The sequence below is a fragment of the Triturus cristatus genome, chromosome 3_2, assembly GCF_964204655.1.
Source record: "Triturus cristatus chromosome 3_2, aTriCri1.1, whole genome shotgun sequence".
Taxonomy (NCBI): domain Eukaryota; kingdom Metazoa; phylum Chordata; class Amphibia; order Caudata; family Salamandridae; genus Triturus; species Triturus cristatus.
This window is the reverse complement of record NC_140584.1, coordinates 881,633,941-881,660,198: the sequence shown is the minus strand read 5'-3', so window position 1 is coordinate 881,660,198 and position 26,258 is coordinate 881,633,941. Positions and strand designations below refer to the sequence as shown.

Sequence of the window (26,258 nt, the reverse complement as noted above, 5' to 3'; positions counted from 1 at the left end):
TGACAAACCCTTTATCCCTCTTCCGCTTTTACTCCTTTTTCAAACCCCCTACTCTCTTTACTACTTTTTAAACACACCCCTTACTATTTCCCCATGCATGGCCCCCCCTATTATGTATACCCGCTCCCTTTTCCCTCCTTACCAGTTTTTCATGCCGACCTTTAAAAAAAAAAACATTTACCTTTTCCACAAACATTATCTCGTCATTTTAACATTCATCAGGCCGATTTTCTTCATTTAAAAAAATCGTCAAAATGATGGACTACCCTGTTGTATGCTCTTCTAATGTCGGGATATTTTATGATGCTCTGATGTCATGGTATGCCCTGCTGATACGGAGGTCCAGTGGGATGCAATTGTTCTCTAACGCCATTGCACTTTCGTGTGATGTTTTTTAGTTTTTTATGAGGATTTTTAACTCTGTCTTTGCAATCTCATGATGATGTTCCGCTCTATCCTGTTGCTCCTGGCACTGCGATGGGATTGCACATTGTGATACTGTTGAGGTTTTTTTTGTGTTACTGGGCGCTATTATGAAGTCATTGAACTTTCCAGCAAGGTTTCTTCTATGTCATCATCAGGCTTTCAAATTCTAGACATTAAACCACCATGCTCACCTTTGGGGGGTACCAGACCCAGATTTCAACTCAAAATGAAGGAATTTTGGAAACAATCTGAAGAAAAGAAAACCACTTTCGCCATAAAGGTTTAAAATAGTAAAATAAGTATTTACTTTTCTGCAAATATACTTTACAGTAACAAATGGATATGAACAATTAATTGACGAAATGAAGCTGTTTGACAGAACACTAATCGACCAGTTATGGGTTACAGGACAAATACAGATATGGCTAGCACAAGACATCCTCTCTGGCATTTAGCCTCAAATTCACATTTTCATTGCAAAAAAATATAAAGATATAAGACTTGTTTGATTCATGTAGTTTACCAGAAACATTCCCTCAAACAGCGCAGTATTTTAAGCTTCCGAGGCGCTGAGCCGATGAGGAACAGCGCATCACTTTTCGATGGGCCTAAACATCAAGTTGACCTGTAACTTTGGCTCCACTTCCAAGAGATCCCACCTCCCATCTCCTCATCTGCAGGACATTGAAAGACTAAAATGCATGGAGAACTCTTCCAAGGGTTCACATCTCGAAAGGGCAGTAACCTCACTGTCCTGTCATTGTGGTCACTGTTTCCTGTCCTGGGCTTGTATAACCTTCTGTAATTGTTGGAGTTATGCTGGGGTTGCTTCCTTTGAACAAATTACACTAACACCTGATGGCCAGGCAAATGTTTCCGAACTGGAAACAGTGTAAGTGATTATTTGGAGTAGGATGGCTACCCTACATGTTAAGTTAGAGATATTTTAGAGTCCAATGGTAAAGTCACAATCAGTTCCCAGGTTTTGGCGTGCAGAAAAAAAACAAGCGGTCAGCAAGAGGGCAGACTGGATAACATGCGCTTGGCTAAACAAAAAAAGGCTGGTCTTATTTTTAAGATTTTATTTGAAAAGATCAACTGTGGCCTATGTTTGGCCTAGGCTGAATAAATGTACACAGTTTATGCGAAACTGTGTCCAGAAAGAAAATTAGGTTTCGTGGAGGATGGAATAGGGTTTTTTTTTTTTCTTTCCCACCTTTCTGCGCTTTGAGTCACCTCACCAAAATGTCTCCCTACCAAATTCTATGATCTAAGCGGAGCTTCAGAGCTTCTGAGGGCACTTGTGGTTAAAGTTTGGGTCAAATCAGTGATGACGCCTATTGCGTAGCGGGCTGGACCTTTGTAGGCCTCACAAAGGTTTTGTCACAGTAGATTTGTGACTGTAGACAGGACGGTATGCAACGCTCATTTGCTTACCAAAAATAGGTACCATTAGGGGCATTGCAACTCCCGCTAAAAGGATATAAGAAAAGCCCATTTGTTTTTATCAGTCTCTACAACACTTCATACTCTTAAAATGGAAATATTGCTTGTTCCTTTTCAGATCAAGTTAGCAGAAGGTGAAATGGATCCATCAGAATCCAAATGATTTAGGTCCTGACATGTTTTTAATTGTTGATCTCTCCCTTCGAGTAAATCTCCCAACAATACTTATGCTACCCATCTAGTGTTGTTATACTGACCAAACGCAACCACGAGACAGTTTGGAGCCTGCAACACGTATGAAAAGCCTACAAGTGTTTGTGTTGCTGGCTTTCACCTGGTTTCCTCATGGTAGTGCCACGTTACCTCTCCATGGTTTCACAAGAGCCTGGTGGCCCTTCATACAAGATAGTACTTGTGTAACCACAAGAAGACAAGTGCATAGGGGAGACAATGGGGTAACCGGCCATCTGTATTTTCCAATGCACAGGGTGCAGATGCTTGAAATTCTGAGAGGAGCCCAAACGGAACCAGTTGTACCACATCCGGATTACATTCTTAGATTCAGCACTACATTCTTGCTGACTCGGTTCCAGCAACAACCCATCACCAATACCTCCCATTAAGTTTGTGATTCACTTCTTTCACTGCATGTGGTCCTTAAGTGACGAGTGTCTCTGTGAAGGAAAGTTTTCAGGGTCACTACACAGATACATTGGGAGCAAAATGATAATTTATGCACTCACTAGACCAGGACAGTGGAAACCAAAATTCTACCAATCTGCAGCAACTAACTGTGTACTACTTATCGGCATTGCTCCATTTTCTGCCTGATGCATGGTTGGCACAAGCCTTGGTGTGGCCCAGCTTCTTTTGAGTGGTTCTCTGTTGGATGCACAAACCAGCTTACTATTCAGCGGTCTGATTTACATCTCCCCTGGATCTCAGAAGGGTAAATATACATTGAAAAACAGTGCACTATATTGGAAGGACATTGATCTTGGTCACATTGTGGTATGTTGTTGGGGGTTAGTCTGGGTTTCTGATGCCCACAGTGACCAACATCTCCCTCCCACACCCATGACAAACCCCAACCACATTCCAGCATTTTCCTTAGTGCAACATTTACATTTTTCACACAGCGCAAAGTCTGAAACATTAACGTCAAGAGTCATTCAGTGCATGTGTATAAATAACAATAAGGCATTTTATTTCCTTGAACCCTGGGGTTTTACACAAAAGTAAAAAAAAAGTGGCGATTTTAATAAATAAGGCAATTACACTTGTGTTATATAATAAATTAGATCCTATTAGCTCTATTCCATACAGGTGACTTTACAATTCTGGAAATATTGTACAGCACCAGGAGTACAGCAAAGATGACTGCTCTCCCATATGCCATGTGATAAAATATTGAATGCTTCAAACTTAAATGCAGACCAGGCTTCGAGTCTTTAAGTAACAGCTTGCAAGCTCGGATCCTTCTCTGAGCCTTGAAGTGCCTTTAAAACAACAAACACACTTTCCAGCATTTCAAATGTAAGTTCTGGGGGAGTTTCTGTCACTGCTCTCCCCAAGCATATCCTTCATTAAAAAAAAATAGAGGCAATAATAGACCGATAGCTTTTTGAGTGTGGACTCATTTCAGGTCATCATGCCACACAAAATGTGAACTATGGCTCAGCTCTGCTGGCTTTGTCAAGTGGTACCTGTGGGTGTGTAGTGTGTCTTCACAGGGCACGAGTGGGCCCATCCCCGGTGATTCTCTTGATTGTGAAAGCAGCTAACAAATCAATGTCCTCCTGCAAAGGGCCTATATTCACACCTGGTTAGTACTGGCAGCACCATCGCCAAAAGGTCTGGTTTCGATGCTGTATCGCATGGAAACAATTTTTACATGCACTGTCACATCAAACTCGTACCTCTAGGCTTTGACAATGCTGGTTTTCTCAGCTATGTATTCAAAATGTGGACGGAAGGAATCATCTAATGTATATGTATGATATTCATTTAGTTTTTTTAGGTAGAACTTTTGCAAGACTAACATTCTGTTGGGTTTTTACAAAACTGGTCAGTTGTTCAGAAGCAGGACTACAGACCCCAGAATGGAAAGTACTTGGTGTCTGGTGGAAGTAGTAAATATGGGTCACAATATTCCTTCTAAGGCTTCAAGCAACGTCGGGCAGCAAGCAAAACTGCTGTGCTGCGTGAACTGGGGAGACTATAACTGCGCTATATCTACAAAGAAATGGTGCAGTTCTTGCCTCTCCATGCACTTGGCACATTTTATGCCGCCATGCACCAACGCAGGCACGAGTGTCAGTAGTCTGCAGAGCTTTGCGTCACCAAAACTATGCTTTAAGGCTATTCCATCTATATATATGTTCTGTAGAATGCAGCACACCATCTTCAGAGAGATGCAGAATTTTAGCATAAATCCATACCTACTAGTCTTTTTAGACAAGGATTTGGTTCAAAATCGATGGGTGGATGCACGGGAACGCTCATGTGCCACCCATGGAATGCCTCAAAGTTGAAAAGTAACACAAGGTTACTTTTTGTTTCAAAGCATTGCAAATTGTGATCTGCTGGATGTACAAACCAAGGAAAAAGACTTTACTCCAGCTCTGCATTAAAAAAGTAAGGTAATCTATTTGTAAATCTGGACCTAAGTTGGCATGCAGGACAGGGCCACTCAGGCATTGCTAAATTCTGGTTTGTGCTGAGAATGCCTGGTTCAGGAAAGAACTCTAAAAGCACAATATCAATTTTGAGTTCTCTTCCTATTCTGAGGAACTTTGTTAGCGTGGTTTGTGTCCAGTAGAGATGGTTTTTAATCAAAACATGAAACCACAAAGTCACAGATTTATCAAAGGATTGCGTTGCCCTTAGTGGGATGCAGGGTGATGAAAGAACAATGCAATTCTTATGTAAGATTTACCTTCCGTGGCTCTGCGTTCCAATAAATCTGGAGAAACACAAGGCATCGCAAGTCACTGCCTTGAGTTACTGTGTACCGGAAAGGTGTTACATGGGTGCTCCCACACGTCCACCCATGTATTTTGGCACATTCCCAGATTTCCCAAGACCGGTGAACATGGGAATGCGTCAAAATGCTACCCCTTCCCGAGAGAGGAAGCATCTTTGTTCCTATTGTTATTTTATTTATTTGTTAGCTTTGATTTTATTTCAGGGATAATTAGGCACACCCATCATGTACTGCCACAGACTGAAAAAAAAATATATATATATATTATTTTTTTTAGTTCTGGCTGTTATAATGAATTTAAATTTTAACAAGTGAAGATGAATGGAAACATTTCCATTATTAAATACCCGACCAGCTCTACTCTAAAATTTAAAATGATCTGGAAATGTTTTAATTGTATCTCCTTATTAGGAGTGCCACAGACTGAAGAGAAAGCCTGCTGCAACCAATTGTTTTTAGGCTAGTTTTACAAAGGACCAACTTAAAAAAAAAATGTAATACAACCCCTCCTATTCACTGCACAAAAAGTAACTGCCAAACGGTGGTCCAGATATTGTACCCGAGACAAAAAGAGTCGTTTCCCTGTCCGTATTAAGAAAGGGCAGGGATACCACTCCACTGCAGCTGCCCATGAAGCATTAAGTGTTGTGTCACAATTAAAAACATGAATTAAAAACCCACAATGGAAACCATTTTTTTTTTTAAATCACTCATTCATTTAGGTTTGGACCTTTCTGACAGTGACCCCAGGCTATTTCTGGTACAGCTGTCCTTCACACAGCGCGGGCATGCATTTTTTTTTATTCCTAGTAAATATTTGGGTGTCTTTCAGCTAATATTTTTATTGACCGTCCTACCAACAAATATGATGCCATTTTTAGTGTTGCTTTGCAGTCAGAGTCTGAGGAGACGGGAGAGCATTCGAAACCGGTCTGATGGCATCAACAGTCTCACCCACAGTTTTAGGAAGTTGAGGTAGGCCCATACCTAGGTCGAGGTGGAGGAGGTCATGATGTTCTGAACTACAGACTCTTCTCAACTTCAGTCAGATTGAAACTGCAGGTCGGAACGTCCTGAAACCACCAGACCGAGTGGAAACCATACCTAAACTCTGCCTGATGTCAAAGGATTTTGAACTGCATTCTCAATCTGATAATGCAAGACGCATTTCTAGATGCTGGCGGCTAGTGATTTCAAACCATCTTGCATTCACTGCATTGTAAAGGACAATGTCACAGTGTATTATAGGATTGCTACGGGTAGCAACAGTGCTAGGCTATTCGTATAAGCGCCATTCCATAAGATTCTGGGAAATGCAGTCCTGCTCTTACCTAAACCAAGTAGGGGCACTTTGCATGATCTGGTGGAGCGTCACCATGTCACCATTTTGCTGAGTATTGTAGCTGCCAGCCTGTAGAAGACAAATTTCACAACACATACTAGAATGCAGCAGGTGGAAGCTTCAAAACAAACAGCGTCATTTGGTACCAAAGTTATTGCAGCTTTCCTAAGAACGACTTCCTGCATGCTAACCCCATCTTGCTAGCTATTTCTGGCTATCCTTCTCGTACTACCCTCAGAGTAGCACAGATGCCTCGGGTGCCCTTCTGTTGTAGGAAAGGTTCCAGGAAGCTGAACTTCGGAAAGTCACTATAACTTTTGCACACATTCGGCTCATACTGTATTAACACAATTTTATCTTTAATGACAGGGAGATTTCTAAGCGTGAAATGACGTCTGAGCAGCACAAAAGGCTACGATCAACATGACAACCAAAAGAACAAACCTTGGAAGAAACACATCACATCTCTATGGTTTATCTATCTGAGGAGGTCACAATGATGTGCACACAAAGAAACATCAATATCCATAGATGAGGCTCTATTATAAAAATAATTCAAATGTACAATTCTCAAAAGTGTTCATTCTTCACATCCTATAAGACCGGACTCCACCACTGTGCATAAAAGATGTCCAGCCATTGCCAATGAGAGGACAAGGGAGATGTTCCGCTGTAAACCATAACTACTGGAATGATGATTGAGGTGTCTTTGCAGGCACTATTGTATCATATGATGGCATTGGCTGCACTCACGCTGCTGATTTGCATTGGTCTGTTGTGGCTGGATTTGCCATTTGGGCACTTGGAAAAATTGTCCTTCTTGCAGACAAAATACTTGGAGATTATCTTCCGAAACGTGCAGCGGAAGTCCTGAATTTTGTATGCGTAGATGATGGGGTTGACAACAGAGTTGGCATGCGAGAGGATGATACCCATGAACATCACCTCACCCGGCTTTTGCAAGTGAGGCGCAAAGAGAGTAAAGCAGTTCAGGATGTGGACGGGCAGCCAGCAGAAGGCAAAAAGTCCCACGATGATCGCCAGCGACTTTGCGGCATTCACTTCCTTCTGCAGTGTGGACTTGATTGTTCGAGAGTTGTCTGTGCTGATGCACTTGAGCTCGATCTGCCGCAGCTGTTTGCGGGCGACCATGAAGATCTTAATGTAGATGCCCAGCATGAGCAGCAAGGGGAGCAACACACAGCCAAAGAAGTTGAAGTAGACCATGTAGCTCATGGTAACCACACTTTCAAACAAGCAATTGATGGAGCATCCCTGGGGGCTCCAGTCCGTCTCATTCATGTTCTTAGTTCTGTTTGCCCCACATTCATCGTCCCACCGGTTCCAGCCCATGAGTGGCGTTAGACCAATCACAAAGGAGAGGACCCAGATGACTCCGATGGTGCCTCTTGCTCGTTTCCCCGTCACCAAACTCTTGTATCTGCAAAGGCAAAGTCAGATATTGATCAGTAAGGAGAGTCCAGAAGAAACACTTAGTAATGCTTAATGCCTGTATATCTACATATCAAATATTCCCCTGAACAATCTTGAAAAGCATTATTAGGTTAACTAAAATAATTGCTCCCAGTGTCATGTGTCATTGGTTGGGTGGCAGGATTCAATAAGTTAGGGTGCCCCCCTGTGAAACACCTTTTACTCAAGAAGGCAACCCACCTTAATATATAGGAAGGCCGAATCCATGAGAGATTTGCAAGGGTGTGCGTTGAAAACCTGGCATTGATCCGGTCCTTCAATGGACACTTCTGTTAAGTCTTCTCAGAAATTTCATTATTACAACCTGTTGCCGGGTAGCGTGAGGGGGGTGTATAACACCCAACAAGCACACAGGGGTCATCCAAGAATCACTGCAGTTTTGCACGATTCTTTTCCCAAGAGTTAGCTCTTGATACTTTGAATATTACATCCTACAATTTGAGTCAGAATACACGACCATGCTTCTAGCAGGAATGCTCATTCATTGAAACATACGGATGGCCGGGCCACTGTAGGCCAGTGGCATCCAACAATGGTTACATAATCAATGGTTTTCCAAACAAACCGGCTCTGGCCCATGTTGCAGACCTCGGTGTTAGCCTACAGGAAAGAACATCATTTATCCTGAAATGTTGCAACTAAATACAGCTACCACAGCGCCTGAACCTTGTGAGCGTTTACACTGTAGTTAACAGGTTGCTTACACTATATGCTCCCGCTAATCATGCAGTAATAGTTTATTGTTGCATGATGGGAGTGGATGAGGGCCTAGCCAGCAGAGTAAGAAACACAATCCATCCCTGCCCCCTCAATCTCAAAAAACATTCTTGTATATGGGCGAGGAATTGCTTGCATGGTTTATTCATTACAGAACCTCTTCTGAGCCGTATCGCCCTCCCAAAAGCAATATTGCATTTTTATAATAATGCATGGTATTCTTGAACGATAGTTCCAAGTCATTAAAAAAAAGTGATCACATTTATTACAATCCATTATGAACAAATCGTTTATTGAATCAAGTGCATTTGCTGCACTGATATATAAGAATAAGACATAAATACTGGACTTCTGGAACACACTTTACACAATTAATTGCCCCAACGCTGCTATAACTTCACTCAAGTCAGTGGTAGTAATTTCAACTTCTGAGGGTGAAGTAAAGTCACCTCACCGGTATTTGAACCTTGGACCAGTGGGCTGCACCTTCTCCTGTAAGGATGCCTGCCATGTGCCAGGAATGCGACCGCTGGAATGGTTTGTGTCGCAATCATGGCAGGCGAAGGGTGCATTGCCGCATTTCCTTGTATAGTCCCAGGAGTGTTGATGCCTTGCTGATACCAGGCGCCACTCATACAACAGATATAGAGGCTCCTGGAGCCCGGTAAGCCCACATAATCCCCGTTAGTCAGAGCGGGATAACGCGGTGTATGCGCCCAGGCGGATCTTGGGCTCAACAGCATTTAAGCGTGGAGAGAAAACAAGTGATTTGCAGCCAAGGCTCAGATTAAACACTACGAGTGATGCAATGACCAGGCCAGAATGACATTCACAGGAGGGAATCAAATATTACTCTGTCAACATGGAAAATTGAGCTTTTCGTTCGGCAATTCACCAGCTCGAAACCGGAGCATAAATATTGGTTGATTCGTGCAGGTCTGTCATGCCATGGAACGTAGAATAAATCCAAATATTGGACGACACCACGAAGAAGGAGATCAGGAGTGAAATACTGAAAACCCCCCTCACTATGGACGCTGCTAGACTCACGCACACCCTTGCACTATGGCGCAAAGGTGTGCGCGTGGCGCTCTGCAGCAAAATTCTGCACCGGCGCTAGGGAGAGGGGAGGAGAGTGCCATCTCCGTGGATATGGCTCTCTCCTTGCCATGCAACGCAGGACCGCACTGTCGAGTGCGGCGCGGCGTTGTGTACGACTATTGTTAAATCAGGCCAGAGTGAGAAGAAGCAGGACCAGAAGAAGCTGGCCTCTGCAGCTAGTGCAAGGGGGGCAGCATGTGCATCCAGTGTGAGGTGGGAAAGGTCATGCTACTCAGTGCAATTTTGGAGAGGTTAGGTTGTGCTGCCAGTGTGAAAGGGCGGAGGTCCAGGCTGTGCAGCTGTTGTGATGGGGTGACGGCATTGCAAGCAAAGTCAGGCTAGTCTCGGCTGGCTGTGCAATAGAAATGATGCCAAAAAGGCCAGGCTCTTCCTCGCATCTAACCTATGCTGCTAACAGAAGAGCTCCATTGACTGCAGTGACACAAATGTAGGACGGTTGGGCTGCAATGGAAGATACAGAATTGCAGTGTTCACACTGGTCTTACCCAGAACTCTGTGCCAACCCTAAACGTTACACTGCGATAGTATTTTGCCTATCACATCACACACAAACTCAAGCAAGATGTAGGTCATTAAAGAAGGAAGACACATTGAAGAAAACACCTGCGGACCGCTCTAGACGGGGCTAGAGTTAACCACAACGTTAGATGTTCCTGCCCTCTACTTGAGTCCTGGTCTAACTTTGCTTGTACGTGTGGCCTATGAGCCCATTTTCTTCGCTGTGGTTATGATTGTACATCCATTTAAATCTCATATCTAGACTAATCAAAATTAATGGTGGGGTACAGGTTTGTAGAAATGTCTATGCAAACCACTAGGACCGAAGTGCATGTTACAGTTTCATGGCATTCAGAAAACAAGCATATAAAACTGGTTTGAATCGACATGGATTGCCTTCTTTCTGCATCGGGTGGCACCACAGCATGACTAACAGGAGAAGACTGCTGGAGATCTGGTCCCAAGGAAGACGCAAGGGCCTCCTGGCACCCACCAGGGAGGTGAGGATTCAAAGACCATGCTCAGTACGCGAAAAGGAGCGGTCATTGGGTTCAGGCGGGTTGTTACTAGACATCTTTGTTGAGCCACTCACAGGTATTGCAGAGGGATTACCAGGAAAATGTCCTCAATTTAATTTCCAGAGAAAGTCAGACGATACCTGCTGTACATAATAGGAGCTTCACCCTTGAGACGCATTGCTGACCCTGAAGAGGAAGCCTGGAAAACCTTTCATTAGATTAATACAGTACTATGGCACTTCCGCTTTGGAAGCTCTCCAGTTACCAAACACCATTTGTGTCGCAATACTAACTCAAATTACTAATTGTACGATTGTTAGACAAAGCAACCGTGAACGGATTATTTCGTTTTTCGCACAGGTGCTCTACAACCCTTAGTAAAGGGGCACGATACAAGAGGCTTGGGCCAAGAGGGTTTAACATTGAACATTTAACTTAACATTTGTACAGCAAGCCTCAGGGTGTCGGAGATTTAGAGCTCATCTATCGAATGCCCACCCCAGTACTCCAGTGTATGAGCCCGGATCTTCCTCAGCTCTTCAGGACAGTGAAGCCCTGACCCCATGAATATGGACCATCATCAACCCACAACGGACTTGAATATATCCATAATCTTCCATTGCATTGTGGGCTGGTGATGGTGCAAAAGGTTGTAAGTCCTTAACAAATCACAGAAAGATGTGGCCTTTTACGGTGACACGAAATTCACCATTCTTGGAAGAACTCCAAGCTGTCACAGCTGATGCCCCTAAACTCAACGTTTTTGAATATTGGTATGCAATTTCTTCAAGGCCGACCTGTGCAATTACCTCTGGACTGGAGGCCAATGAAGCCCATGCTTGGTCTCCTCCAAGGGAAGACATAAGGGACTAAGAGCAAGATGCTACCTGTTCTATGTGAAACAGACCTACCCTGCTGCTGTTCGTACTGTAACTATTCAGAGCGAAGGAAGCTTGAACCGTGGCTACCTGTGCTTTACCTGCTGCATGTCTGAGACAGAAGCCTGTACTGCTCGTGTGTGCGCTGTCCAAATGTGTACGAGGGAAGCTTGGGCCGCTGCTCCCTTCGCTGTGCTTGTGACTATTCTGTGCATGTGATGGAATCAAACTGCCATTACGCCGATCCACCTGTTCTGTATGGGGCCCTCTTGAACGGCTCCTGCCAGTGCTGCCCATCAGTTGTGTGCCAAGGGAGGAGATGTTACTGCTGCTGCCCATACTGTTGGTCAGAGAGTGTGTGTGTGTGTGTGTTAGTTTCTGATGCTGTGCCTATGTTATGGATACAGACAGATTGTTGGGTGTGCGTTGTCCTCGTGCTGTGTCTAGTGGTTGAGAGACTAATTTCCCCTAGTACTGTTCACAAACTGCCTCCGGCCACAACCCAAATACATATAAGTATTTTTTTAAAGTATGGTCAGATTTTGTGCATTGTGTGATATTTAAGCAAAATAAGGGGTAAGCGATATGCTTTTCATGCTTGGAAATCCAAACAGTGTCTTGTAGAATAAGCTGCTGCTGTTATAACCATTTTGCATTGATATAACAGACCTTTAATTCGCAATAAAGGATTTAAAACCAAAAGTCTTTCACACAAGCTCTTAGAGGTGAGCTCCACACCTAATACTTGCTATTTTCTGAGAAATTATAGTGGAAATTGGTCTTAAGTGGCAAATTAACCATATAACCATTTTGGTCCATCGCTGTGGCCTTGACCGGTCCTATCGATTCCTCCACTCTTAGAACTCCAAGCCCGCTCTCAGACCGCGCAGCGAACTCCGCCAGCTCGAAGGGGTCGCTGGAGGATAGATGTGATGGACATGGAGTGTTGCGTGATCCATACTAAGCGACAATAGCCCAGGGTCTGGTGCAGGCAGGGTGATGAAGAGAGCTGAGGCGGCTCGATATCTTCGCCACCTCATCAATACTCCCACATGCTGGCAGCTGGGACACGAGCAGTGAAATATTGGGCACTGCTCAGTAGGTCTTCTGGGGTCCCCTCACGCTCATATCAAACAAACGGCAGGTACTTAGCTGGACCCCCCCTCCCCACAGGATACAATCCGGAAAGTAATAACAGACTAAGCATAATGACACTTAACGCCCCATCCTTTCTCAGAAATCTGAGCAACAAGGCAATATCCATCAGGAGCGTTGAGCGCACAGAGCCTTTTCGTGGAAAAGGACGCGTGGCAGCCAGAAAATACAATAAGATGCGCAGAGGACGACAAGACCACCTCCGTGATCTCTACTGCCCACTCTAGTAAAGACCAGAGGCGTAGCACAATCTGTGTGTTTATTGTACATCAGTTCAAAGACTGCTTCACACTGCAAGATTACCCACAGATAATTTGGTTACTGTCAAGCTCTTTGCGCTCTTTCTAGGAATTCAAGCACATAATACTATTGAATTAATATAATTGGTCATTGATTTATCGCACATAGAAGGTAATATAAACCAGCAATACACATAATGGACGAGTTGTTTTTAAGACATTTATCTGCAGGTCGTTCTCAACGTGGCAAAGGAGGACTGCAGCTGATGGCTTGGCCGTCGAGGAGGACAATTACCGAGACCATTAAAGGAACAAGCATTCGCATTTACCAGAGTTTGAGCTATTGGCATTGTAAATGCTAACAGCTGAACTCTCGCAAATGTGAGACCTATAGCATTTCAAGTATTTTTTGTTGTTGTTAAAGCCCCCATGCCACACTGTCACGTGCATGAAGGCCGTGCCCCTTTCGTTAAAAAAGCAGTGTCTAACAAAAGGGGCGTGGCCGCTATTAAAGTGAAACCGCGGCATGGGGGCTTTTACAAAAAAAAAAAAAGCATCAGTTCGTCAAACATATTTTTTTTTTTTGCAAAAGCCCCCATGCGGAGGTTACACTTTAATAGCCACACACCTTTACTTAGACAGGGCTCTTCTTAAGAAAGGGGCACGGCCTTCAGGCACGTGAAAGTGCGGCATAGGGGCTTTCACAATAAAAAAATATTTACAATGCCAATAGCTCAATCTCTGTAAATGTGAGACCTATGGCGTTGCAAACAAGCGCCCGACATTGTCCCGGCTGCTTTGAAAGTAAAAGCGCGCATGGCGCGCTGAATGTAAGGAAAGCACGTCGGGACTGCAGTAGGACAAACCAATTAAAGAAAATAGTGCTTAAAGACAAATTAAAACGTACCGTGTCGCAACAGAACTGTTAGAGTGTCTCAAGTGTCTTCGACATTAGACAGGACCCCCCCCGTGTGTGTGTCTTGGTGTCTATTCTTCTTGAGACAGCCCGGCATTAGAGCGTCCCAACCGTATAGTCTCCCTTAGACACCCCTGCATTCGAGCACCTCTTCGGTCTCTCCCCACCCTTTAGACACCCCTGCTTTAGAGTGCTTTGCGTGTGTGGGTTTACTGTGCTCTGCAAATTCTTACGACCTATAAGCGCCTCTAGTCTCTCGAGCGTCTCACGCAGGAGGGCGGCGGGATTTAGTCACATTAGTAGAGTTCTGCTGAAACGCAGCGAGCGCGGACAGATGATGTGCGTACGCGTGCACAACTCCTGTACAAGTTGTCGCCGCGATCGTGAAAGCGCGCCATGCGTGCGTTCTGCTCAAACGCCGCAAGCGTGGACAGGAAATGTGTGTACGCGTGCACAACTCCTGTCCAGAGCACGCGTGCACATGTCCTGTGCCCCTTCCGCTGACAAACCGACAACAATAGATCTCGCCAAGGCGATCAGCGCATGCGCTGCGTCGCTAGGTGAGACCTAAAAAGGGGGGGCAGGTGGGAGGGCAAAGCAAGCAGCAATAACCTCCTGTGTGATGGGTTGTGAGGCGATAATATTGGGTAAGGGATAACGAAACAGCCTCGCCAAACAAAGGAACAAACAGGCCATATAATGATTTAAAAATTTGAAACTGATCACTTTAAGCAGTGCTGCCCAACGAAGTCCCAAGAGTAGCGCCAGATCTATGCCAGATTTTGAAGATATACACTTATGATTTGTTTTAGTACACTGAATCCAATTGGAAATCATGTATACAGTCAGCCCACGAATGCAGGATCCATGCTGGATTTTAATGATATGCACTATGTTGGACACCACTTAAAGGAATTTGGCAATTAAGATGTCACTACCATGCTACGCATGAGAGATTAAAGCAACTAGTATACTGGTAGTGCCCTACATAATTAGGGATATATATTTTGAAGAGACAAGGGCACCGAAGCGGTCTCGAAGGGACCTTGGGTATGAGTATCTGTATAGGAACAATGGGTACCTCACAACATGAATTTTCTTTTGCATTCAACACAGAGATGCAATGAAATCTATGTTCTTATATCCAACCAGATGTTTATACTTCAATACAAGAATTGCACCAAAACATAAAAATTGGGACAAATTACAAACAACTAAACAGGCGGACAAACTCCGGAAGTGGACGTGTTGGCCAGAATACAAGTAAGCATTGTGAGCCAAGGAACATACACATTAGCACTATAGCACTTGTAATAACAAAACTCTCAATTGTGTCAAGGTGCTGGAGTCGACTACGTTTCGATCCCTTGACTAGGTAATGAGATCATCATCATCACCAGGACATTATAATTGATGCACGAGATCAATATCTGCGGATCCACAATGTAGGTCCAGGTGAGCGTGGGCCTCCCACGACTACAGCGGACTGATAATGTGAGTGTTGCTTCCGGGTTGCGATAGCGGAGAGGCTGGGTGTCCAGTTTAGCCCAGGGGGGATTCTTGGGCCCGGGGGGGGAATTGCAGGAATCTTGTACGCAATGCTTGGGTAGGTCGTGATGGAGTAGAGGGGACACTGGGCATCAGGGTCAGCCCTGGCGGGGCTTCAGGATCCAGGGGATAAGCAGGAATCATAAGCAGATCGGTTATATTAGCAAAACCATGGCTAACTGCTTATCTCCCAGATTCTGAAGCCCCGCCCGGGCTGACCCCGGTGCCCACTCTACTCCATTACGACCTAGTGAAGCATTGCGTACAAGATTCCTGCAGTTCCCCCGAACCCCGGAATCCCCCCTGGGCTAACTCAGACACCCAGGCTCCACTCGCAGCCTTGAAGCAACACGTACAAGATTTGGACTGTACCAACATTATCAGTCTGCTACGGACATGGGAGGCCCATGCTCACCTGGACCCACATTATGGATCCTAACAGACATTGTTCTCAGGTATCAATTATAATGTCCTGATGATGATCCCATTACCTACTTAAGGTATCAAAACGTAGTGGACTCCAGCACCTTGACACAAATGAGAATTTTGCTATTACAAAGTGCTATGGTGCTAATGTGTATGTTTCTTGGCTCACAATGCTTACTTGTATTCTGGCCAACATGTCCAATTCCGAAGTTTGGCAACCCGTATAATTTATTGTAATTTGTCCCACTTTATGTTTTTGTGCAATTCTTTTGTGGAAGTATAAACATCCATTGGGATATAAGACCATACATATCATTGTATCTTTGTGTTAAATGCAACAGCAAATTCATGTTGTGAGGGACCACTGTTCCTATACAGCTACATAATTACGGAAGGACTTGCTGCCAAGTTCTTTTAGTTAAAAGCCTCATTTACGAACGTTATAAGGCCTGCTTCTGGGTACACACTGGTAGCATATCGGAGTTGGTGATTCTCACCTACTGGTAGATTAAAATAATGTAGATGTTTTCCCTTCAGCATAACATGATCTCTACAGACAATCTATAACAATGAGTACACCCTCCAAAACAAAAAAGGTAAAAATAATAGGGAAGCATTACACTCTGCAACACGTCCAGGAGAACACAGTCACTTAGATGCATACTTCTCATAGAAGCAACCCATTTTCCAACACAATATTATACCTTGGGCAACCATGGAGTAAACATGGTATTGTGCACGGTTTGATTTTCAAATAAATACGTTTTAAGGAGTAGAGGCCATCTGGGCGTACATTTTAAGAGATGACATCTCAATCTGAAGTGCACATTTGTCATGGTCTTGATTCACAACCATCTTCTGAGGAGGTGTAGCTTATGGTCTATTTATGCCACAATTAAGTCACTTACTCATGTAAGGCACTTGCCAATTTGACCTGTAAATAATACTGAACAGGCAGTCACTGGGTGCTTGGATAAGCCTTACGTTTTAATCCTAGTATTGAGCCGTGTTCCAGTAACTGTAGCCCTAAGACCTCTGATTCGGAGGTTGGGGGGCTCCGAGTGAGTCGCTTCAGAGGTGTTTTAAATTTGATCTAGTAATAGCCCCAGAAAGATATTATATTAAACTTCATATCTTACTCCTACTTAATGATCTCTGGAAAATGGCTTTCCCCATTTTACCAGGGAATTTTGTATAAAGTGAAAGTTTGAACATGCAATTGGTAGGTAAACTCTGATACATGTTCTTGACGGGGCAGTTTGGGAAAGAGAAAAAAAAAAAAAAGGGTTGTCTATGTGGAACCTTTTGGAAGAGGCAAAAAAAAAAAAAAATTCTGTGGCAGTCAGCCTGAAGGTCCAAAGCAGGACACGTATCTAGAGGATTTCCCAGTTCTGGAGACCTTCGAAATGGTGAACTCTTTCTAAAAATGGACTCACTGCTTCCGGTTTCTGATAGCATTTGCACAAAAGGGGCATTACACCGATAAACCATGGTCTTCTACTGATGCAGGTTGTCCTGCAGAGATACAGCACATCTAACTTGATGAAAAGTTTTAAAATGGTAAGAGGTTAAATGACAGTGACCGTTTGGCCTCAGAGTGAGCATTTGCACTCGAATAATTGACTTCGGGGGGTGGCTGCAGACTGCAAGATAAACCGTTTGCATCTCACAGTTGTAACCATGGTGTTCAATAGACTGTGCTCTAGTGATGAGGAAACAAAAATGTCTACTCATTAATCAAGTATAGGAGTGCACACCAATGCATTTACTGCTTTACATCAGTTTAGCGTCGTGTGAGTTTAGTCAGTTCCCAGGTAAAGAAAACAGAAAGGGAATCAGAAATACATGTGTCTTCCCATTAGGCGGTGTAGTGTATGGCTCAGAGTAACAAAAAAAGTGAGAAAGGAATGACTGAAAAATTAATCACGGAATATGTATGCGTGTATTAGTAAGTCCCACGTTCAAGTTTGAATTCAATTCTGTACACCCTGGGAAAAATCTGATATTTCTATTTAAAATCCGCCCAAAATCTTCCAAACTTAACGACAAGATCAGAGCCTATTGGGGACAACAATCCCTAGAATCGCCAAAAGAGCAGGGATAGCCCTCAATATGGAGATCCGTCTCATGTAACAAGATTTTCCCGGTCCAAACCGAATACTGGCTACTACACAAGGCATTCTGGACCCCTGCCTGTTTATTTACACGAAGGCTCCGAAACGATGCAACATGCTGGAATTGCAATCGGGAGATGGGGGACCAAGCCAACATTATCTTTCAGTGTACAGTACTCAAATCGTTTTGGGATAAAGTCTTTGCATTCATAAGTGGGGTGTTCAAATATAATATGGTCAGAGATTCCTTCAATTTACCCACGGCCTGTATGAGTTCATACTGGAGAAATGAATGTGATAGAGACCTATTTGACCTGTTAACTACCTCGGCAGTGAAAATGGTTCTTAGCAACTGGAAAGACACAAGTAAGACGTCGTACAGGAGCTGGTTAAACTGGATCATCCACCTCAGAGGTGCTGACAACATAGCTCTACAAAGCTCCCCGTGGACACCGACATCCAGGACACTATGGAACTCTCTAGACACGTTTCTGGACTCTTATGATCCGCCATGAATAAAGAGCTCTACAAGGACCTATATCCGGGGTCATTACTGTCGCTCCATCTGTATAACTTGTACTCATGAGATGAATTTCAAGGATAAACTCAGATCGTCATGTTATGTAAGTTGCCAATATCGACCTCCCGTGTGCAAACCTGTGAATAGGTGTGCAAACGTGATTAGGTGTGCAAACGTGATTAGATATGCAAACATGATGCTATAGCTCGCCTAGCCGTGGCTCCTCCCTCTCTTCCCTTCTCTTTTTCTTTCCTTTCTCTTGCCTGTCGTTTATTAGCAACTGCCAAGGGTCGCCAGGGTATGCTCGTGTTATCTGATGAGGCGCATTACCCTCACGTTGTACAAGCACATGTAAATTGCCTTGTAAGTTTTTGCCTTGGATACCCTCGCGTACCCTGCTATACACTCTCTGTATACCTTGTGAAAACCAATAAAGTATTTATTTAAAAAAATGGATCCGTATTCCTCCAAAAATTACGATTAGTGTTTTTAAAAAATAGGTATGACCTCAACTAAAACACAGCCTTGGCAGCGCATTGCATTGGAGTAGGGCACGGAAGTTATTATTATGCAAGTAACGAGAGACGCCTGAATTCTGACCTACCTGTAGTTTGTTGATGCCGGTCACTTGCACACATTTGGTCTGAATGCATACCTTGCCACGCCATTTCTTCTTGACAGCCCTCTGAAACCATGCTGCACCGGTAGGTACCTTGGTAGAATTTGATATGCAAGTGGATTACTTGCGGAGCTTTTTCTCACAAGTATTCTGAAGCCATGTTGCACCCGGTAGCTCACAAGCATTTTGTCTGTGAGTACGTACATTGCTTAGAGTGTCAGTTAACAAAATTAACAGACCGATGCCCTTGAAAGTCCATATTCGGACGTGGAAGTACCCCTTCCACAGAACTACTTGAAATGTGTGTGGTCCGGAGGTTTTATGGAAGAATTACGCACAAGTTACGACTAAAACCACTTTGCAAGCCCCTCCCTACACATGAAGAACTGACATCCGATTCATGCTCACTTTTAGGAATGCCTAAACAGCGACTCTGCCAGATCACAAAACTGCTGAAGAAAGGCACCGAGTGGCCTTTGAAGCATATGAGAGGAACCGACGCACTTTGAAGAGGGGTGCTCAAAGCAAGTGCACACTTGGCTCAATAAAACCATTGTATCGTACATTATGCAAGATTGGAACCGAACAGAGCAAGCGCTACTTATAGTAGGTATTTCATAGACGCATTTTAAAAGCAGTAGTTAAAAAAAAAAATATGAAAAACTTAAAAAATAAATAGAAAAACTCACCCCATGAATACACAGTAAAGAAAAATCGATTTCGTCAGGACCTCTATAAGCAGCAAGTTGCAACCTGTCACTTAAAGAGGCTTCCCAGTTCCTGAACTGTGAAGTCTCAGTGTGGCTAGGGTCTAAGAGTTGGTAGTCATGGGGTGAGTAACAGAGCTTTGGATGCATAGTGTGTGGCCTGTGTGCAGTGCATGAGCAACAGTGCTTAGTTAAAAAAAAAAAGTGCCAGAGCCCAAGGTATCGCTTAGGATGCGACTGCAGCTTGCCTCACCCACTTCCTCTGTCAGTGCTGCAAAATTCCTGCACCAATAACCCGAAGGCGCTAATATTCATTTTTAGGTCTCGCCTGACCCAGCGCATGCGCTGGTCTGGCGAGACTTATAGAGAGGGCTCCAAAAAGTGCTACCAGGCCAGCCCAGAGCTACAGTGCATGTGCGTGGGCGCGCGCGTCACGCTTTACCGCGATTACTTTCACTTTCGCGGCCGGGTGGCTGCTTTGATGTTTGATCGCAATCACTTTCGCGGCTGCATGGCCGCTTTGATGTTCTCCGTGAGGCTTCAATAGATTGCAGCAGTTAAAACAAGCATTGGCATAGCCAATAGGTCTCGCTTTTGGGACCTTATAAGTGTTTAGTTATGCAACTGTTGCATGGCTAAACACTTATAAGGTCCCAAAGGCGAGACATATTGGCTATGCCAATGCTTGTTTTTATGTATACTGAATTGCTAAAACGATATGTTCTGCTGAAAATAGGCACGCCGTGCCACCATGTGGTGGACTGCCGTGAAAAAGGGCGGGTGTTAAGAATTAAGTGCTGATGGCAAAAACTTGGCACAAATTAAGCACTGCAACCCCTACGTTTTATGAACTGAAAGACGTGGTTATGACCTGTTCTATTGAATACAGTGTGGCCAGTGTGCTCGGCCTCTTTAACTCCTAGGTCTCACTAGCTGAAAGACAAATTCAGTACCTGTTCTGTGTAAGCGTGGTGCGTGGATTGTGTAAAGTGTCACATACAGAATGACCATGGGCTGGGCTGGGCTGTTAAAGCATGTTGTTGGGCTTCCTCCAGCCACAGTCTAGGGCAGGGCATTCTGTTCAAACTGTACATAAATAAAAATGTTGCATCTCACCAGAGGAAGAAGTGTACAGAATCCAGTTCATGAAAAGAAGCCAGTGAAAAGTTAAAAAGAAGGGGTTATAGTTCTTTCACAGTCTCATAATTTTGGAACTGAAGTATTTTCAATATTGTATTCGATGAAGCCATACTTGCTGCTTTTATATTTTATGCAACTAACAAATTAACAAAGCCAACAGTCCTGGCTTGTTGTAAGTGTAATGTATTATATATCTCGATGCAATAACAGAAGTAGCAGAATACCAGTCGGGCAGCACACTATGCTAAGCACAGATTTGTATCTTATGTGTTTTAAGCCACACCTTTAATTACATTGTACACGCCATTTGGAGAGACCCCCAAGTTTTTTTCAACCCACTTAAAGCCCTGAAAACAACACTATGTCACAATCACCTCACGTCCTGACACTGTGCATCATGCATGACTCATGACTTCCAAGTTTTCAGATTGCCTATGGGTGGTGAATGGATGGCGAAGTGAAAGAGGATGGAGAGAGAGAAAGGGAGGATAGATGGATGAGTGAAAGTATGGATGGATGTATGATTGACAGGATGGACGAATAGGTGTATGGATGAGTGAAAAGAAGGATGTAAGGATGGATGAGCGAAGAATGAACAGATAAGTGAAAGGGAGGGTGAAGAGCTGGGAGAAAGGATGGATGGATGAGTGAAATGGTGAATGGATGGACGAATGGACAGATGAGTGAATGGATGAGTAAGTGAAAAGATGGCTGGATGGGTGAAAGGGTAAATGGATGAGTGAATGGATGGGTGGAAGTGTGGATGGATGAGTGAAAGGTTGGATGGGTTTAAAGGATGGATGGATGATGATTGATGGATGAGTGAAAGGGTGGATGGATGGCAGGACAGATGGATAGGTTTGAAAATGATTCAATAGGTTTGGATATGGATGGGTACACAGATGGGAAGACAGAATGAATGGTGAAAGAATGAATGGATGCCACACCCCCGGTTGACACAACCTGCCAGCCCAAACCGACAAATGAAATCAGGCAGCAATGAAGGAACTCTAGCTTGAAATGCTCCTTCTGCCTGCCAAGAAGCAGTAACTAATTCCTTGTAGGCGGCGCTGCTCCCATGCCACCGGGAAGCAGTGCGAGCAGCCCTCCACGTGCCACGAGGCCATGACAGATGAGTGAAGGATCGGCTCAGTGCAGCCCTTCTACAGGGAAAGGCAGGTAAGACAACATAACCTGCACACAACAGCACCGACGTGACTCAAGTCCCTTACACCACAACTATTTTTTTTTCTTTTAAAATTTTGCACCCCTTAGAATAGTGCACCCGGGGTAACTGTCCCTGTGGCCCCGCCCACCGGTACGGATGACATCGGACTCTTACACCTTGTAGTCCTCATGGTCTCAAGTGATCTTTCCTATACACTGACTTTCACATTTATGAGTCATTGCCTCTATACAATATGTGTGTGATGTAACGCACTTTGACACCCTGCCGTACATGCTTCGAATGAGTAGCACTATAAAATAAATTATCCTGATGTTGCTAAAAAGGTTTGTTTAGGTAGTAATACATTCTTATCATTCAAGTCAACACTACTGTGTTATTTTCTAAATCCTGAGTTTGCGCTTCTTCAAACCAAGCACTCTTACAAAATGTCTACCAGTATGGGTGGCGTGCATCCTACACCTTGTAGTCCCCGTTACCTTAAGTAACACTTTCTATACACTGATTTACACATATAGGATACCTTGTCTCTGTATGTGAGTGTGATGTAAAGTGCTCTGGCACCCTACACTCATACGAGAGGCGCTATAATACAAATGAAATACACTCCTCTACCAACCAAACCCTTCTTCTGATTTCTCGCAGTGCGAGATGCAGAAACATAAAAAAAAAATGATTTATACCATTTTATGTTTCTGCTTCTCACACTGCGAGAAAGCAGTGGGGTGAGGCTCCTCCACCCACGTGGAGGTGCAGACTCTGGGTTTCATCCGTCAACAACAGGCTGGGAGGCGGTATTTGCTTTGCAGCCTCAACAATCAGACGAAACAGAGGTCTGTGCTTGTGTACATGGGGTCACTGTACGTAAAGTGTTCATATCAAAATATGAATGAACACCAGAACAGGGAAATTAACCCCTTGTGTGCCACGCCCTTTCCCCGCCCTGTGCCGGCCGTTGCATTAGCGGGCGGGGTTTATGACGAGCTGGACTCGTCATGGGCACAGCGCAACCGCGGCCCATGACGAGTCCAGCTCGTCATGGGCACAGAAGGGGTTAAGAAACCGATGCTGCAAAGAAAGCAGAATAAGCCTTCGACAATTGTTTCCCCCCCCCCCAGTTTAGAGCACCAAGAATGCAAACTACTTTTTATATTTATTGAAATGTAACTGTTTTTTTATTTTTTCCGTTAAGTGTCTCAATATTGGGAGTGCCATTCGAGGAGTACTTCGTACTCACATAGCGTTGTCAAAGTCAATAAATCTGGTGTGGGAAGGCTGGCACAATGGTTAGTTCATTCATTGCACTCCTGGACCACAAAATTAAAAAGAATACATGATGCCGTCTCAACATGCAGCCATTTGTTTGCCATACATTTTAAGCAGACAAGTATATTTAGTGCTGATATAGGAACATTTTTTAAAAAAAAATTTTAATGCACTGAAAATGATGATGATACTGGTGGAAAGAAAGGGTACTTTTTTTTTTTACTTTGAATTACTATAACCTTAAGACCTAGGATAACTTATAAAAAAAAGAAAAATGAAAAGAAAAAAATCATTCGTGAGGTTATTGGCCCATAATCTCTGGCACTCTAGTGCACTTCCTTTGAGTGCACATCGAGTAAAAAAAATGCTGTCACCCAATGTAAGAAAGCCAAATTTGGAAGTGGGCTTACCATGCTGTATGCTGTGGTGCGCAAAAGCAAAATCTAAATGGCAATTGAACTGACCAGAGGAATGTGGGGACCCAAAGTCTTCTGATGTAGATGATAATGTATGTATTTATGATTACATGAAACTGACAGCAAAATAACTATACGGCTTTGGGAGTATACACTTTTTATATTTCATCATTAACAGAACATCAAAAATAAAAAGCCAAGAAGCCACACATAAATCATTTCCACTCAAAGTTTTAGGTTGTGGGGTGTAGAAACCTGCACAAGGGTCAATTTGTTTCTTAAAATCTCTCCAGTGTGACTCGGGCCGGTCTCTTGTCCATACCCAAGATGTAATTAATGAGAAATCATATATGGTTAACTCCACAGTTAAGTTGTCATGTTACTGTTGTAGTTTTTATTGTTTTGGAGATTTACATAGGTGCATAAATATTGAGGGGTACTTAAGGCTGCAGCTGGACAATCCACACTCCACCCACCCCCAACCTGATCAACACTATACATTCTGCTTGGTCTATGCTTGGCTTTTGCATTTTATTCATGGACACTTCGGTTTACATTTATTTGTGCACACCACTTAACAGACCTTGGCAAAGCGAATCATCAATGATAAAATAAAGACCAACCCAGCTCGCCCACCTTGCTCCATCACGTCTGGTACTGTCAGAGTGTGCGGGAGACAAGACAGTAGTAGGGAAAAAGAGCCATTACATTAAACGTATGTGTAAAACAACAAGGCTGATGGAAAAGGCTGACTGGATCACAAATGTTAAGGATGAAAGATAGGACTACATAAGTGGAGTTTCCATAAGTGGAGTTTCCAAACGTAGTCCTTTTTAGGTTTCATCTACAGTGCGCATGCGCTCTCAGCGAAAGCCATTGTGTGTGTGTATATATATATATATATATATATATATATATATATTTTTTTTTAACAGGCTTAGAGCCCACCTATTGCTTACAATTGGTTGGCTTCTGCATCACTCATTTCCTTGCTTCTTCTTAGTCACTTCCTCCTGCTCCCTACCGGCTGCTCACATTCTTCTGCGGCTTCTGTCCCTGCCGTGGAACATGGACCTAGCACAGCTTCCGGTTTGTGTCCAGTGTCCTTCCACTGGCCGAATGCTACGCCAGGTACTTAATTTTACTTTTGGCAATGCACTCTAAGAGGGTGCAAAGCACTATAAGCACTTTCCATCCACCTCCCCCCACACCCCAGACGCTGGTCTTTCACTGAACAGACCATTCTCCTTTTAATAGTTCCGTCTGCTGATCATTGGGAAGGAGTAGCTGATCGTTTATTTCAACTAGCCTTTTCAAAGTTTCCGAGTTGCTCTCTGCTCCTTGTGGTTTCACCGATTTTAGTGAACATTGTTAGAGATCAGTTCTGGCCTTTTCCATGCGATCTGTTAGCAAAGCGCATCTTTGCCTCGTCAAGGGCAGAAAGCACTACATAAATGCTAATACAATACACTTTACTCAGGGCTTTGAGTGGGATGAAAAACTGGGAGGGATCTCTCAAAGAGGTGTGGCTGATGTAATTAAGGAAGTGGCTTAAAAACACTTAAGCTAAAAATCTGTGCTCAGCACAGGGATCCGGCCGACTGGTATTTTGCTACTACTGTCATTGTATCTAGCTATACAATACAAAAAGTAACATTACAACTACAACAAGCCAGGACTAGTGGCTTTATAAATTGGTATCAGTTAAATAAGATAAAATAAGATAAATAAGCAACAAGGACTTCATTGTATATAATACGGAGGATGCCTTTGTCCTTGTGGGAGAGATTGTGACGCAACAGCTAGAGCTGCCAACTTTGGAGCTCGGAAGTAGGTTTGAGCCTTAGCTGAGCTCACATTCTGCGATTCAAAAAATAAATATATCCTTGTGTAGTGTAATTGGTGCTAATGCCAGTGGCGGCTGCTTAAGGACCAGAAGTGATGGGGTAGGGGTTGGGCAGTTGAAGAGAAAAGATAATTCACCTGTGTACGACCGCCACCTCTCCTCTTCCGTTCCTGACTCCAGGCAGCACACAGGCTCCAAGACTCCCCTAAACCAATCACAACATTGCGGTAATGCTGGTAATATTACTAGCATGACAGCAGCGTCGTAATGTCATGTCATGCTGGTAATACCATTAAAAGCATGACAGCAGCATCATGAATGGTCCGAGGTGGGTTGCAACTCTCAGTGCTTGGGGTCCTGGAACTGTTCTCCACCTGGCTATGCAACACAGCCGGGTGGAGAAATGCCAACTGTCCATGACGGTTTGGCTGTCCTAAGATGGCCAGCAAAACAGTGCTGCACACTTAATGATGCCTATTACTCTTCCTCCCGGTTGCCTGCTGCTGTTCGTCACAATCAATATTACAGCCCTGCACCGCCCTGGCTCAGTACTTTTTTTTGATAACCAAATTTTTATTGATTTTTTTGCGACACAACAAAGGAAACATTGAGCCTGTCAAGCCGCCACTGTACAAACGCACAACACGGTGCCACACCACCCCCCCGCCCCCACCCATAGCCCCCACCCCGCCTCCTCCCCCCCAGAACCACATCCTCATACGACATTGCCCAA

At 43.9% G+C, this 26,258-nt stretch overlaps 1 protein-coding gene across 1 annotated transcript in view; it reads right to left on the bottom strand.

Annotated features, from left to right (window-relative positions):
• Positions 1 to 707: 707 nt before the first annotated feature.
• Positions 708 to 26,258, bottom strand: part of LOC146858376 (adenosine receptor A2b-like) — a 132,161-nt gene continuing 106,610 nt past the window's right edge. The window contains exon 2 of the mRNA XM_085649256.1: positions 708 to 7,641. Within this exon, the coding sequence (XP_085505382.1) occupies positions 6,927 to 7,641 (715 nt within the window). The 3' untranslated portion in view covers positions 708 to 6,926. The remainder of the gene's footprint in view (positions 7,642 to 26,258) is intronic.